Source organism: Vidua chalybeata, chromosome 3 (assembly GCF_026979565.1).
Source record: "Vidua chalybeata isolate OUT-0048 chromosome 3, bVidCha1 merged haplotype, whole genome shotgun sequence".
NCBI classification, from domain to species: Eukaryota; Metazoa; Chordata; class Aves; order Passeriformes; family Viduidae; genus Vidua; species Vidua chalybeata.
The window spans coordinates 33,288,103-33,302,491 of record NC_071532.1 but is presented as its reverse complement, the minus strand read 5'-3'; the positions used below and the strand labels follow the sequence as shown (position 1 = coordinate 33,302,491).

The 14,389-nt window shown below is 43.5% G+C and overlaps 1 protein-coding gene across 5 annotated transcripts in view; it reads left to right on the top strand.

Annotated features, from left to right (window-relative positions):
* The window catches only part of LCLAT1 (lysocardiolipin acyltransferase 1), a 111,872-nt gene extending 100,884 nt beyond the window's left edge, over positions 1-10,988 (top strand). For all 5 annotated transcript variants that reach the window (XM_053937801.1, XM_053937799.1, XM_053937802.1 and 2 more), the window contains one exon: positions 6,859-10,988. In XM_053937801.1, the coding sequence (XP_053793776.1) occupies positions 6,859-7,367 (509 nt within the window). In that variant the 3' untranslated portion in view covers positions 7,368-10,988. The remainder of the gene's footprint in view (positions 1-6,858) is intronic.
* Positions 10,989-14,389: the final 3,401 nt, after the last annotated feature.

The window sequence follows — 14,389 nt, the reverse complement described above, 5'->3', positions numbered from 1 at the left end:
CAATAAATGTGAATCATAAAATCGTAGAATGCTTTGGGTTGGAAGGGACCTTAAAGATCATTGGGTTTTAAGCCCTCTGCCATGGACAGGGACACCTCCCACTAGATCAGGTTTCTCCAGTCCCCATCCAACCTGGCTTTGGGCCAATGTGAGCCAGTGCCTTACCACCTCCACAGTAAGGAATTTCTTCTTAGTAGCTAATCTAACCCTACCCTCCCTCACTTTAAAGCCATTCCTGTTTGTCCTGTCACTACATGCCTTGTAAAAATTGCCTCTCCAGCTCTCTTGTAGCCCCCTTCAGCTTGGAAGGTCCTCTGAGGTCACCACAGGGCTCTTCTCCAGGCTGAACAACCACAACTCTTTCAGCCTATCTGGAGCAGAGATGTTCCAGCACTCTGAGCATCTTCATGGCCTTTGCTGGCCTTATTCCAACAGGCCCATGTGCTTCTAATGCTGGGGATCCCAGAGCTGGATGCAGCACTTCAGGTGGGGTCTCACTAGAGCGGAGCAGAGGGAGAGAATCCCCTCCCTGGACCTGCTGGCCACACTGATTTGGATGCAGCCCAGGATGTAGTTGGTGGAGCCAATTAGCAGACACCAGCCTGAGGTGTGAGAATCTCAGGCTCTGTCACAGGTAAGAGTGGAAAAAACAAGAAGCGAGTAGGAATGTTAGTACTAGATGCCTGTGTATGGACTTAATGAGGCCATTTTGAAAAATTCTACTGGTTCCAGCACCCATGCTTTGAAAAGTATATTGAAATATTAGAAGAGATTCAGAGAGTTACTGAAGGGGTTTGAGCTTTAAAAGGCATGTTTCATATTGAGATTTCAGCAATTAAGTAGATTTAGTGTGTTCAGGAGCAGCTTCTGAGGTTGACAAATCATACCGCCACTTACCTCTGTGAGCAGACAGGTCTCTAATTTAGACAAGTTACGTGGTCAGGAAGTGGAAGTACAAAAATAATGCACACAGACACATACACGCCCCCCTGATTAATTAGGGGAACTGCTTATCTCATGGTAAGAGCTTTAGGGCAGTGTGGGATGTCTGTCTCACCACATCCCATGGCAGAACCAAAAGCAGTGTTCTGCATAAGCTCCTGTGTCATTCGGGAGATCAGATTAGATGATGATAACATTCCCTCTGGTCTTAAAATAATTAAATGAGGTATTTACAGAGATTTCAAAGTCAAATTGGATCGCCTTCCCCACCACCACCCTCTCAGCAGCTTCAGTTAGTGGTATTGTTTACACATTAATGAGATGTAGCATCAGGCTGCAAAACTATGTGATTTAAATGTATTTAGCAACAGCATTAAGCACATGTAATGGTTGCTGATAGCCGTGAGGATGTCCTTACATCTCTTGATCTTTGTACTGTCTTGTCTGGAGGTACCTGGTATGGGATCCCACTAGTCCTCTACTCCTGTATGCAGCACCCAGAGCACATTTCCTTCCTGCTGGGCGGCAGAAAGCAGACAGAGCTGTCCTTTCCCCTGGCTTCCACCCTCAAGGACCAAGAGGTGCAGTGTCCTTAACTCCTTAGTGTCAGCAGGTGGAAGGTCTCCCTCTCTCCTTGTATCACAATGCCAGTGGAAAATCAGATAGGTATAGAAAGAATTGGTATGCAGGATCACTCTTCTCTGTTAATCAAAGCAGCATTATCATTCTGTCTTTTTTTGTTTGCTTATTTGATTGCTACACTTACCTAAAAAAGATTTCCAATAACTACTGAGTTGAAAGTGATTTAGATTAACCCCAGCTGACACCGATGCTTTAAAGAGGGCTGCCTGAAGTTTTAAATCCTCAGAAGCATGATACTTCCCAGGAGGAGCTGTAAATCCTTGAAGCTGCTCCCTCCTGATACTGTGTTCTCAAAGAAAAATCACTCAAATCTCGTGAGCCAAGACAGTAATATTTCCCAGTAAGCAGTTTTAGATGGCTTTTGTTTTCATGTCCAAAAGCATATCTGTGTTTAAGGCTAACATAAAATATTCAGATATTGTATAACCTGACAAGTTTTCTTCTACTTGCTTCCATCTTTTCTTTCATTATCTTGCTGATCAGTTTATCTACAGAAGTGCCAGGCCTCCTCCTATCAGGTTTCCTAAGGAAATGTGAATAGGGTGGGGGATATTAAGGCATAGGTGGGCGAGCAACAGTTAGTATTTAATGGATACCTGGAAATGTATTAAATATCTGGAGCTGTGCAATGGAGGGACAGGTATGTCATTTTGCAGCAATACAGTAGAAGCTATATTGAGCTGGGAGGTAGGATGGACAAGGGTCTCACATACAGGTTCCACTTTCAACAGAGCAGCTTAATTTAAGAATGAATATTCTGTTGTGAGAGCATCTCTGTGTGCCTCTCCCTGTGGTGGCTCAGCAGCTCATCAGCTGCTGTTCTGTGATGTACCCTGGTTAAGAATAGCATCCTCTCTGCTGGATCAGAGCAGGGAAGGAGCCAGTATAATCCTTGTGAGGTGTAAAGGAATGTCAATGATAACCAAAATAGGACAAATTTGGGTTCCTGAGATCCTTGGTAGGGATGGAAATGGGTAATAGCCACCCATGTTAACGCCAAGGAGACTTGAATTCATCTTTGAGGTTGCTGAGAGTCTGAGCAGTTCATTGCATGGATTTGCCTTGGAGCCATCCTATTTTTTAGCTCATTGGTGGTCATTTTGGCTTTCAGAGCTCCTGTTCTGAGTCATTATTTTGGCCCTGGCTTGTACAGATCCCTTTGTCTCACAGTGAGCTTGCTCAGCATTGCTGGGTAGGAACAAGCAAATGTCCTTGTGGTTGGTGTGAGTCAGAACTGAGGAAAAGGCTGTGCTTGAGCTCCCAAGGAAAGCTTTAGCACAGGGAATGAGCCCATCCATCCATCCATCCAGGACCAGGGGCTGGGTCCATCCCACTTACTCAGGATTGTGTTGTAGGGCTGAGCTTCTCCTCCGGCAATTGTCTGCACTTGTAGCTGCACTGCAATATTCTCTTTGTGAATGTGTTTGAAGGAAGCTGAAAATCATTTAATCCTGCCTTTTACATTCAGGGTTTTTTCCCCTGGAATAAAAATACTGTGCTGCCATGGTATTATTGAACACACAATTAAAAGTAATTTTCAGTTTACCTGTTACATCTTTATTTTGAACCTAGTAAGAGGCTCTTGGTTGTAAAGGTTTATGGTAGGTGATGAGATAAAAGAAGCTGGCTGGCTGTGCCAGTGTATAGAGCACATGTATTGTGTGATAGCTTATTGGGAATGTGTACTCAGGTTTGCTGGGGCAGGGGGTTGCAGAAACTGAGATGTACGGGGCTACCAGATGCTGCAGGATAAAAATTCTGATTGAACAACTGGTGTAGTAAAAGAAAACGTTCTCATTTTCCCTTGGAAGCGTTTTTTAAAAAGCCATGTCTTTCTCTGATGCTGATATTTTGGTCCTGAGCCTGGTCAAGTTCTCCCCGTGCCACCTCTGAGTCCAGTGCCCAAAGCAACAAGCTGTGCATTGTAATTGCCTGAAGTAATGTCGTGTATCAAGAGAGCTTAAATATAAATAACTTTGATTGGGCACAGAAAGTTCAGTAAGTTAAAGAATAGTGCTTTTGAGGCATTTTGTCATCCCAAAATGGAGACTGCCACATGGATTAATCATCGTCTGCGTGTTGTGCAGTTTACAGGCATTTAACAATAGTTAGAAATAAACTTTATATTCACTCCTGAGCACTGCAGGAAGCTTTCCTTTTCTGAGGTGCTCTTACAAAGCATGAGACAAAATATTATTCTTGAGTATGAAGGATACATAGTTCTACTACTGCAGGAAGAAAGTCATGGAACTGTAAAGCTACTGAAACTGGTGTTTCTATTTGTCCTGAGGAGCTGGGCTACCTGCCTGAGGTTTTAGCCTAAATGGCAGTTTCTTAGCTTAATTAGATTTCAGATGCAAATCTCTGAACATTATTTGATTTCCTTTGTCCTTCATTCCTTCCTCAAGGGGTCATGGATACTCACAGGATAAAGACAATCCCTCAGATGTCACTGAAAATATTGCAAGTGTTTTGTCCTCCTCAGCTTCTCTGAGCTGTGAACAGATATGTTTGCTTACTTTTTTTTTGACCCACCAGAGATGTAGAATGATGTGGTTTCCCACAGGGAATTTTTTTTTTCAAAACTAGCAGAAACAGGTTGTTGAAGCAGGTCTTTAAATTCAGGTTGAAGAAACATCCTTAAGTCACTGGCTGCCACATGTCTTCACTTATGATCACTTGATTTTCTAGTTGACTGGCACTTTGCTATGGATCTGAAACACGTGTTGTTAGATATCTCCAGATTGCAGAGACAACAGCCTAACTTCACAGGGAAAGAAACAGTAAAGATGCTCAAAAATGCAGGTTCAGAGCTGCCTGATTAAACCTAGCCTAAGGAAATTTTGTCCCTTTCTCAAGAATGGTCTACCTTTGTCTGCTCTGGTGACTTTTCTTCCTTTTAGCAGATTGTCTTGTAGCTTGCCTTGCCAGGGAATTAAAGCTTCAGGCTGCCATTTGTGTGGAGTTATTAAATATGGATGACCCAAGCAAGGGGCCTCTTACATATGAAACCTGGTATTCTGGTCTTCTCTCTTTCTGATATGTCTGTTCTTTCAGATATGCTAAATATACCTTTGAAGTTTCTTTTCTTCTTGGGTAAAATACACTTTCATAGGTGAGCCTTGCAGCCTGGAATTAGGAGATACTGGTTCCAGCTGGACACACAGAGCAGGCCATGTAATTGTTCTTTGCCTCAATTTCCCCATGTGTAATGTCAAAACAGTAACATCCACCTTCCTCTGTGCAGCTCTTTGAGCTTTGTTCTGTGTGACTAACTAAGAAGCCATAATGTAGTCTAGACCTTCTGCAGTCTGGTGGGAAGCCAGACTGGTGCTGGAAGGTATCTTGTCTGGGGAGGCTATGGATCCATAGGCAAGGAGTAGAGGCTTTCCTGTTTCCGATCAGGAATTCATGGGGAGAAATATACCTGCGTGCTAAAGCCATCAGACCAGCTATGTGAGTGCAGGGAGTCCTGCCTGCACAGAGTCAGAAAATCTGTGTCTTAACTAGATCTGATGATTTATTACCTGTGGTCTGTATGCCAGTGGCCCTTAAGTGTAAAGACTTGATTTTTCAAGTTGGCAGACTGATAGTTTAGCTGCCCAGATATGAATGACTGCAAGATGTGCAAGAAACTCATCTGGCCAAAAACTCATTTCATAAAAGCCTTTTTTGATGCAAGGCTATCAGGAAGGCTGGACTTTTCTGTCTTCCCTTTTGAGGTAAGAGTGTGTAGGTTTTATGTTCCACTAGACCTGGGGAGCTATGGAGAATCAGGAGGAGGGAGATTGTAAGAGATGGAAATCTCTTGGAGGTTTATATAGCAGCCCTTCCCCTGGTTGGGCCAGGAAGTAAGGGATAGATGTCTGTCCTGCAGGATGACTGTAAATCTGATGGTAGAAATATTTGGAATAGGGGAGTTAAAATGCAAGCTGTTCTCAAAACTAAAATGTTTTGTGCTAAGGTGCAACAGGCTGGCAATTATTTCCCTTTGTAAGGGCTGAGTTTCTAAGACATGATCAATTTTGGCATCTCTTGGAAAGAGATCTGATAGGTTTTACCTGTGCAGAATACAGGGATTATCTGCCCAGTTCAGAGGTGATCCCAGAGCTAGACAAAAGATGGAATCTTGAGTTTTGCTCTGATAGACCTCCAAGGAGCCATATAAATCTCTTGAAAACCCCAAGTAACCTACCACAAAACTGTCCAAGAGAGATTGCTTCAAGACAGCACAGTTATAAAATACTCTGAAAGGCTGAATAGGGTTTTTCCCTCTCTTGTGATATTTGGAGTTGAACTTTAGATACATCATTTTGAACATGGCCTTTTAAAGTAACTTTCTATTCTGGCCCTGTCATTTTTAGGGCTGTAAAGGAAAACCAAAATGCCAGGGAAGGAGAGGAAATGAAAATGAAGAGTGGGGCTAAAGAGTAGGTTTTGATCATCTTTGCAAGAAGTGGCATCATCTGTGAGAACAAAAGTCTTCAATTGCTGCAACTGGAGACAGCTTTTAGTCTCCAATTCTATTTTGCTCTGAGCCAGCCAGCCAAATAAAAACAGCAACATAAATCACTGCTGGCAGAACTTAGCAGTTACGCAACATCCAGTGCACCACATGCCTATTTTTAGATCAGTTTTACACTAGCAGAATTTTCTTTATGAAATCTAAAAAGAATGTCTGTTCAGAGGCTGGGGATAAAGACGGTATTTGGAAAGTGCAAAAATGTAAAAACACTTCGTACAAGGATGCTCTAGCAAGCCCTGTTTTGGCAATACTGATATTCTTTCAAAAATGTTGGCTCAATCAGGCATGCTAATGAAGACTAGGGTTTTTTTTTTTTTTCATCAATAGCCCCTTGAATTTCTAATGCGCAATTGCTGTTTGAATGGTTAGCTGTGCTCCCTTTACCCAAACAGCTGAACATCAGACTCACATACAGCACTCGTTATCCAAGACCAGATGTGCCTCTTCCCTCCTTTACATTTGACTTAATTCTCTTACTATTGTAATTCTGCATTAGTTTGTACTGTGTATAATCTTGTTCCAAAGCTTTTTGTTCAGATTCAGAACAGGCAATGATTGGGAAAAGTTTGACCTTTCAGCCTTTAGATATTCTAGCAGATGAAACACAGTCTGCATAATTAATGTATCTATGTGATTTCTGGGATTTCTGCCATAATTTTGACAGTTTTCAATCATGTCTTGAAGCAGATTAGTATTCTGAATGTTGCATAATCTGTATTGATCTTTTTCCCCCCAAATCTTTCTTCTAGGTGACAACCTCGATGCCATCCATGACATAACTGTGGCGTACCCTCAAAACATTCCTCAGACAGAGAAGCACCTTTTGAAAGGAAACTTCCCAAAGGAGATTCACTTCCATGTCCAGAGATACCCCATAGAGACAGTGCCCACTTCCAAGGAGGAGCTGCAGCTTTGGTGCCGGCAGCGCTGGGAAGAGAAAGAGGAGAGACTGCGACACTTCTACGAAGGTGGAAGATGCTTCAGTGCAGCTGGGCAAAGCATTGTCCCGCCCTGTAAATCCGAGCTCAGGGTCCTGGCGGTGAAGTGCGCCTCACTCCTCTACTGGACGGTGTTCCCACTGGGAATGCTGGCGCTGCTCTACCTGTACAGCTTTGCACAGTGGTACTTTGCAGCCATGATCATCTTTTTCGTTGTGCAGCAAAAGATATTTGGTGGGCTGGAACTCATTGAACTCGCTTGCCATCAGTATTTTAAAAAGCAACAGAAATTTCACGACACGAAAGTAAAAATCAAATAGTTCCGGGGCAGAGGAAGGGTAGTTTTGAGATGCCCTGCAAATTTTTTGCACAGGGAACAATTTTTGCATGAGAAGTGTCTTTTACTATTGCCACTGTTAGACATTTGCACATGATTCTGTGAAGAGAAAGAAAAATATTAGTTATTGCTACACGTGAAAATGGTAATTTTTAATCTCTGAATGTAATTTCAACATTGCTCTCACAAGCAGCTAGCAACTGCATTCTGCTGTCATTAAGAAACAAATTGCTGGATTACTGAACAATCATAAGGACATTAATAAATGTGATGTGCACTGAAGTTTCATGTAGAAACCCAAACAGTTCAGCAAAGAGAGGCAGATGTATGATTTCTTTAGAGTGACATTGGTGTGAAGTAAGCACCAAATTTGGAAAACTGGTAAGTTTTGATGGTAGATGAAAGTTGAAGGAGAAATTGTTCTGTTTCTTTTTTCTATTTCAAATAGTCAAACTTATTTTGCAGTAATATTTTTGCATAAGCTTTTCCAAACACTACTGAACCTACCAACTATTGAACTATTTTGGCTTGGTCACTCAGGAGGATTTTTAAGCCTTGCAGTCTTGTGTCATACTATAGAAATCAGTACAGTGCTCACTCTGCCTCCATTTAAGTGTTTGCTGATTATTTAATAGACCTGTGCAGCTAAATTTTTATCTCTCAGTGTTTCATACTGTTCTAGTCTCCCTGTTAGCTGTGGGAGACTTGTTCCTACTGTAGTATGCAGAGCTGCAGGATAGGGGAGCTGGTTTTTCATTGGTTTATTGGTATTTTTTTTCTCACAGAGCAAAAGTAGCTGTTTGTCTCTGAATAACTGGAAAATGTTTTTAAAAAAGGCTTCCTTGTAACCTTGTAGACATTCTTTGGTTGAAAACATTTTATTTTGTTTTCAGAATAGGCAAGATACCTTTTTTCTTTTTCTAAATTTTTGTAGTATTAATTTTAGTTTTCACATTGCTTCCTTTGGCATTTCACGTGTCCATGTACATAAGCAGGATGATTGTTTGGTCTTGTCAGACAGACCTGTTGAAATGCAATGGTTCTGTCCGTGGTGGTACAAGAGATGGGTTTGAGTTTTTGACTTAGCACAGGGAAGAGCTGCATCTTCCCTTTGCATACTGGCTTTGTTTCCTGATGACATCATTACTTTTTCAACCTCCTTCACAACTTTTGGTACTTTCCCTTATTTTCATGACATTCACGAAACCTGAAGGCTTAAACTCAGACAAGGCACTTGGCCCTTGTTATATATAATAAAAGTAATGTTCATGCTCACCTAGAAAAAGACAGAAATATTGCCAGCGCTTCGTAGATACTTCAGGTCTTCAGGTTAAATTGTTTTGCAACCTCCAAAATTTTAGACAACTTGAACAATTGTATTGCTGCAAAACCTTCCTGACTTACTAAATATTTGGTTTTTTGTTGCATGAGGGCTCGTTTGAGCTGGACCTAGGTGGCCTGGCTCTGTTTGCTGAGTGGCGTTGCTGTGAAATGTGGAAGTCCAGAGTGCAAAATGTACCTCGTACTGTGCTGTGTATCTCAAGTGTTGGGTCAGCATGGTGGACACACCTGTTTGCTTCTAAATTACAACACTAAGCATGTTGTCTTAATGTGTTTGTTTTAAAGACCATTTTTTGGACAAATCACCAGCCTCTATTCAACTGTCCCTTGCAAGGTGACAAGTCTTTTTTAATCTATGCTTATAATAATTGTTTATTATGTGGAAAGTACTTGAAGCCATCTGGTTTACTTCAAAATTTTTAATCCCTTTTTTCTTAAAAATAAATAAAAGTAGGTTTATATTTAGGATTATATTGCTTAATGGTTTTTTCATGTTTGTATTTGTGTACCTGACAACTGGTGTTGCATTGTCATGAGTGGAAGGAGGTCTTTTTTTAAAGCAGTTCTGTGATATCACAGGCATGGTTGCAGCTTAAACTTCCATAGCCTGTCTTCTCTTCAGCCAATACCCTGCACATTCAGGTAACCCACTGCAAGGGAAAACCTAAAAACCTCATTTGTGGTTAATGCAGAGGAGACCTAAAAGGCTTCTTCCAGTCTGTCCTGAGCCACGGCTGTGCTTTCATACCAGGAGTAACCATAGCCAGCCTACTCCAATAGCCTTAACATCATCTTCAGGAATGACTTCAGAGGACAGGTTCCATGTGTTGGTGACATAAAATACCAGCTACGCTTTTCTCGGTCATTCAGAGAACTTTGTGGTGTCATCAGATGTACCAGGAACATCAGTGTGAGTCTTGGTCATGGCACGCTACAGGATGTATGTCTCTGTGTAATTAAAGTTGGGCTCTGAAAATGAAGTCAATGCAATCCATCATTGACCCTTACAAGGGATTTCCTCTCAGCTGGAGGAGCCAAACATGTAGCCAACTGTAATGTGGTAAAAACATCCTGCAAAATCTGTAATTCATCTTCTTCCCTTATGTGTTTGGATCAAAGAGAAAGAATTATCTGTTTTTCAGCTGGTAATGTCACGTTTGCAATGCCAAACTCCATGATGCAGAGTGAGTGGTAAGTGAAGAATCCTCCTCTCACAGGGAAGGGTGTTGGCTTTCTGTTTGATGTAGATGTTTAGATTATGTGCATCATTTTTTAGGTCAATTAGAAATGCAAGATGGGAAAAACGTTGAATAAAAACTAAAAGTTTTGTGGATGGAGAAGCTTCTTTGTTTAAAAAGTGATTAAGGAACTGGGGGAAGCTTTTTCTGTGAATGCTTTTTGTCCCGCTGGGGAAAATGTAGCTTTTTAATCAAAAGGTTCTGATATACAGATTTCTTGGAGACTACTTTGTTCCTACCCTGTGTCCCTTTTCAAAGATCACTAAGTTGGCATTTAAGGACATGGTTTAGTGGTGGACTTGGCAGTGCTGGGTTTACAGTTAGACTCAGTGATCTTTTCTCTCCTAAATCATTCTGTGATTCTCTGCTGGGTGAATCACTTGGAAATTTTTTCAGTGCTGTTGGGATAAAGGTGCTAGTACTCCAGGAATCACATAGCCCTCTTCCATGGGACATGGATTGGCACTGGGTCTCATCTCACTCAGTAGCAGGTTTGTCCCAGTTCACCTCTTGTAGTCCCAGAGCTGCCCCTCTGAGCTCTGTCTGCAGGGCCTGCAGGTCTTGCTGGGTCTTGCATACATTGTTTGGGATCAATGCTGTGCTCTAAGGATGCTGCTCTTTCCTCATCAGCATCAGGGTGTTTCTTTCTCTCTGCTCAGAACAGAAGTTTGAAATCCTGCCATATCTGTGTGTCATCAGGCTCACCTGGGTAGCAGGATGTCAGACCAAGACATTTTTCTCTTGACTTCAAAACTGCAAGGCCCAAAGCTGGTCTGTAAGGTGTTGTCTTGATCATAGGAAATGTAGTTCCTAGTTTTGTGCATTGCATCAATCGGTGTTGTTTAAAAAAGATCTGTGTTTTGATAACTTGATTTTATATGTGCACTGTGTGAAAGGAAACACCAGGACACTACAAACCTACAGAAAGCCTTAGTTTTCAGATTTCACTGATGATATTATTAGAATGTTTTAACTATGTACCAGTTACTCTACAGCAACAATAAAGACCAGAAGCATTGCATGTGTTTAATTTTTCTGTTTTCTTTTTACTGCACCTGTAAGGAACAAACCTTGTCTTCAATCATATGGCTGACTGGCTTGGGCAGACTGGTATCTGTTTCCATGCTTGACTCATGGATTGTGGCTGTTGAGGGAGGAGAACCCCTCATCTCTCCATGGGAGGCTGGAAAAGGGTGTCTGGCTCTACCTTCCCTTCCAGCTTCTTCATGTCAAGAGGCACAGAAACCTTTGAGTGTGCAAGAACTACAGCTCAGCTTTAGCCTTGCTGTGCTGCTTAACCAGGATTGCTGAAGAATAACCTGTCTTAGGTAGTGATAGGTGGGTAAGTCCTCCATTTTAGCTGCATTCTTTTACCTCCCATGTAATTACTGACACAATAAACCATCTATGGCAAGGTTCACATTCTTAGAGGGCCTTTCTTTAATGTAACTTCAGGTCACAGGCCCCTTGATTTCTCTCTCCATTGCTTGAGTGCTAATCTGGTGTGGAGGCACAAGGGCTGTGTTTCTCAGCTCCTCATTGCCCAGTGAGAATAGCCTGGCTGTGCTGGCCCTAGGGAAATGCCCACATCTCCAGCAGGTATCCTGTGACAGAAAGAAGAAACCGAGACCCTGGTAGCAATTTCTGCAGCTGGAAATTTTATTGGCCATGTCTGTATAAGCTCAGAGCATTCAAATCCTTTCCCCAAAGTCAAAATTAATGACCTGTCACTCTGCAAAGGTGGTTGTCTCTTCCTCTTGATTTCCTCACAAATATGCAATGAAAAAATGTATTTCTCTGTCTTACCTGTCCTTACAGAAAACATTAGTAATGGAGGCCAAAGTTTTCACCCTCCAGCTGCCCTAAAGCCCTCCTTTGCAGCTCCATATAATGGGGAAAGCTGGTCTTACTTCCTGAGGAAATAGGAACTTTGAATCACACTGCAAGCGATCTCAACCAGACAATGCTCATGGGAGCAGGGAGCACAGTCTGTGCTTATAACATTTTTGGGTTACTGTCACCCTAGAGGGTTAGGGCTGGGGCATGTGGGGGGGGAGAGAGTTTGCCTCTGTCCTTGCTGGGCAAGCAGTTTTATCAGGAGTTGATATCAGGGCCCAAGTTTTTAAGTGGATGTCTTTGTTCCATTACAGCAGGGCCTCCAGACGGTTTGTCATCCCTTTTCTGGAGGTCTCTGTCTGGGAGGACTGTTTCTCAGGTGGGCATTGCTGCTCTCAGTAGAAGATGGGGGAGTGTTTGCTGCATCTGAGGTGCTTCCTGCTGGGCTGCATGAGAGAGACACATATGGAGGTGCAGGTAAGTGTAATGGTTTTGGTGGTCAGCAGCCTCTTCCCTGCATTTCTCTCTCCATCTTGCTTGTCTGAGGGAGGAGGTGAGGGCTCCTTCACCCACAGCTTCAGGGAGCGGAGAAGCACCTTCAGCCTTATCAGAGAGAAGAGCTAAAGGGGCTCAGGCCTCAGCATTGCTTCTGCATCCCCAGGACAGGTAGCAGAGGAGGATGAGCTGCTGCATGGTGTGAGAGCACGAGGAGATGCTGTGGGAGGAGCAGGAGGCACAGCTTTCTGCAGAGCCGTAACCTGGCACTCACATTGCTGCTGGGTCTTGCCCTCTGCCCCCTGCATCATTTCGTCCCCTTCCTTCAAGGCTTGCTCTGCTCTTTGAACAGCTGGCTGTCCAGTCAGCCAGGGGAATGGATGTAGATTGACACTGAACCCAAAGAGGAGGGAAATGTTAGGGATAACAGGCTAGAGGTGCTAGGGAAGGTGTTGGCTCCTGCCAGTGCTGGGTGCAGCTGTTGGGAACATGTCTTCCTGTTTAGAGGCTGAAGGGAAAGGTCTGTGTTAAAATACTTCTTTACTTAGATGTCTTTTGAGAAAGTCAGAAGAGAAAGAACATCCACCATAGGGTGGTTCCCAGCAGGATTCCATTGGATTGCCCCAGGAAATCTCTCTGTTCTCTCTGACAGGCTGCCCACCAATGCTGGCATTGCCTGTGTGTCCCTGTAGCTACTCAGGATGCTGTCTCCTCTCCCTGCTCACATTTCTCACTTGATGTCCTGCGTTTAAAGATATGGAAATGGCTCCTCCTGCTTCTTTTCCTGTCAATTGTGCAAGACCCCGAGTTCTTTAAGGATAGAATAATTCCTACTGTCAGTAAGATTCCCACTGGCAGGCTGGGAAGCTACCCACCTTTCCAGGGAAGCTTGCAAAATCACTTGTAACAGTGCTGCCTTATGCAATCCATGTTTTGCCTGGCATCCAGGTGCTTCCTCACCTTCCTGGCAAGGAGCTGCCTCATCATCCTCCTCCCCATTGGCACAGTTAGTTTCCCTTCCCAATTACCCACTGAAATTATTCAAGTGGAGTTGTTCTGCCTGCTGGTAGGTCCCAAGGTTTGCTTCCTACAGCTTTTCACCCCCTGCCAGTGATGTTCAAAGAGCTCTCTGAAACTCAGCTCTGAACTCACTTCATTCAAGTGCCCCTTTTATAGCTACCTAAGCAAAGATCCCCACTTTCCCAGGGCTTTTCTTGGTGCTTTGTGATGGGCACAAATGATCAGTCAGTGGGTCAGTCTCAAGGTCACAGCAGGGAAACCTTCCAGCACTTGATCAGACAAAAATGCACAGTCCTGGACATGGGCAGATCAGGATCTGAAATTGTGCTGCTTCTCACAAGCCTTAATACCACTCCCTGCAGGAGCAAAACCAGCACTTAAAGGAAATGCTCTAAACCTCTCTTGGCAGCAAAACAAACGTTTGTAATTCCTTTATTGCTCTATGCCTTCCTTCTCCTCTCTCCCTTCCAGGAGTAAGAGATGAGAAGGTTTTGGGACACCCTCTGTTGCTTAAAGCAGGAGAATAATGATGCTGGAGCCACTGTCCTACGTGGATCAGGCTGTGCTGGCCAAGTTCACAAAGGAGAAGTTGAGGACTGCTTGGCACTGCAGGCTCCTTGCACTTGTCTCTCCCTGGAGACACACAAGGAGAGAGAGACTGGGTCCAGTTCATTACTCACACTGGGCTCTGGTGTGGGCACCTACCACCTCGTTCATCTGCACGAAGAATGTGAGATCCTCATGGCCAACACAAGGACAAAGTGACATGGACATGATCCCACAGGATCTCAGAGCTTCAGCCAGCAGCTGAGAAGCCAGAGAGGAAAGGACCTGGGAAAGGACCTGCTGACCAACAACTGCCTTGGTGCTCTTATCAGAGATGCTGTGAGTGATGTGGGCCCAGGGCAGGGACAGAGCACAGGCACCCTTACTGCAAGCCAGGAATTCTGTCTGGCACAGGCTCTAACACTCACCTCTGGGTTTGGTGCTGCATGTCCATCTGGGACAGGTATTATTCCTGGCTCCCCAGGCCTTGGTTGGGACAAGGGCAGGACAGCACAAGATGCAGCAGGAT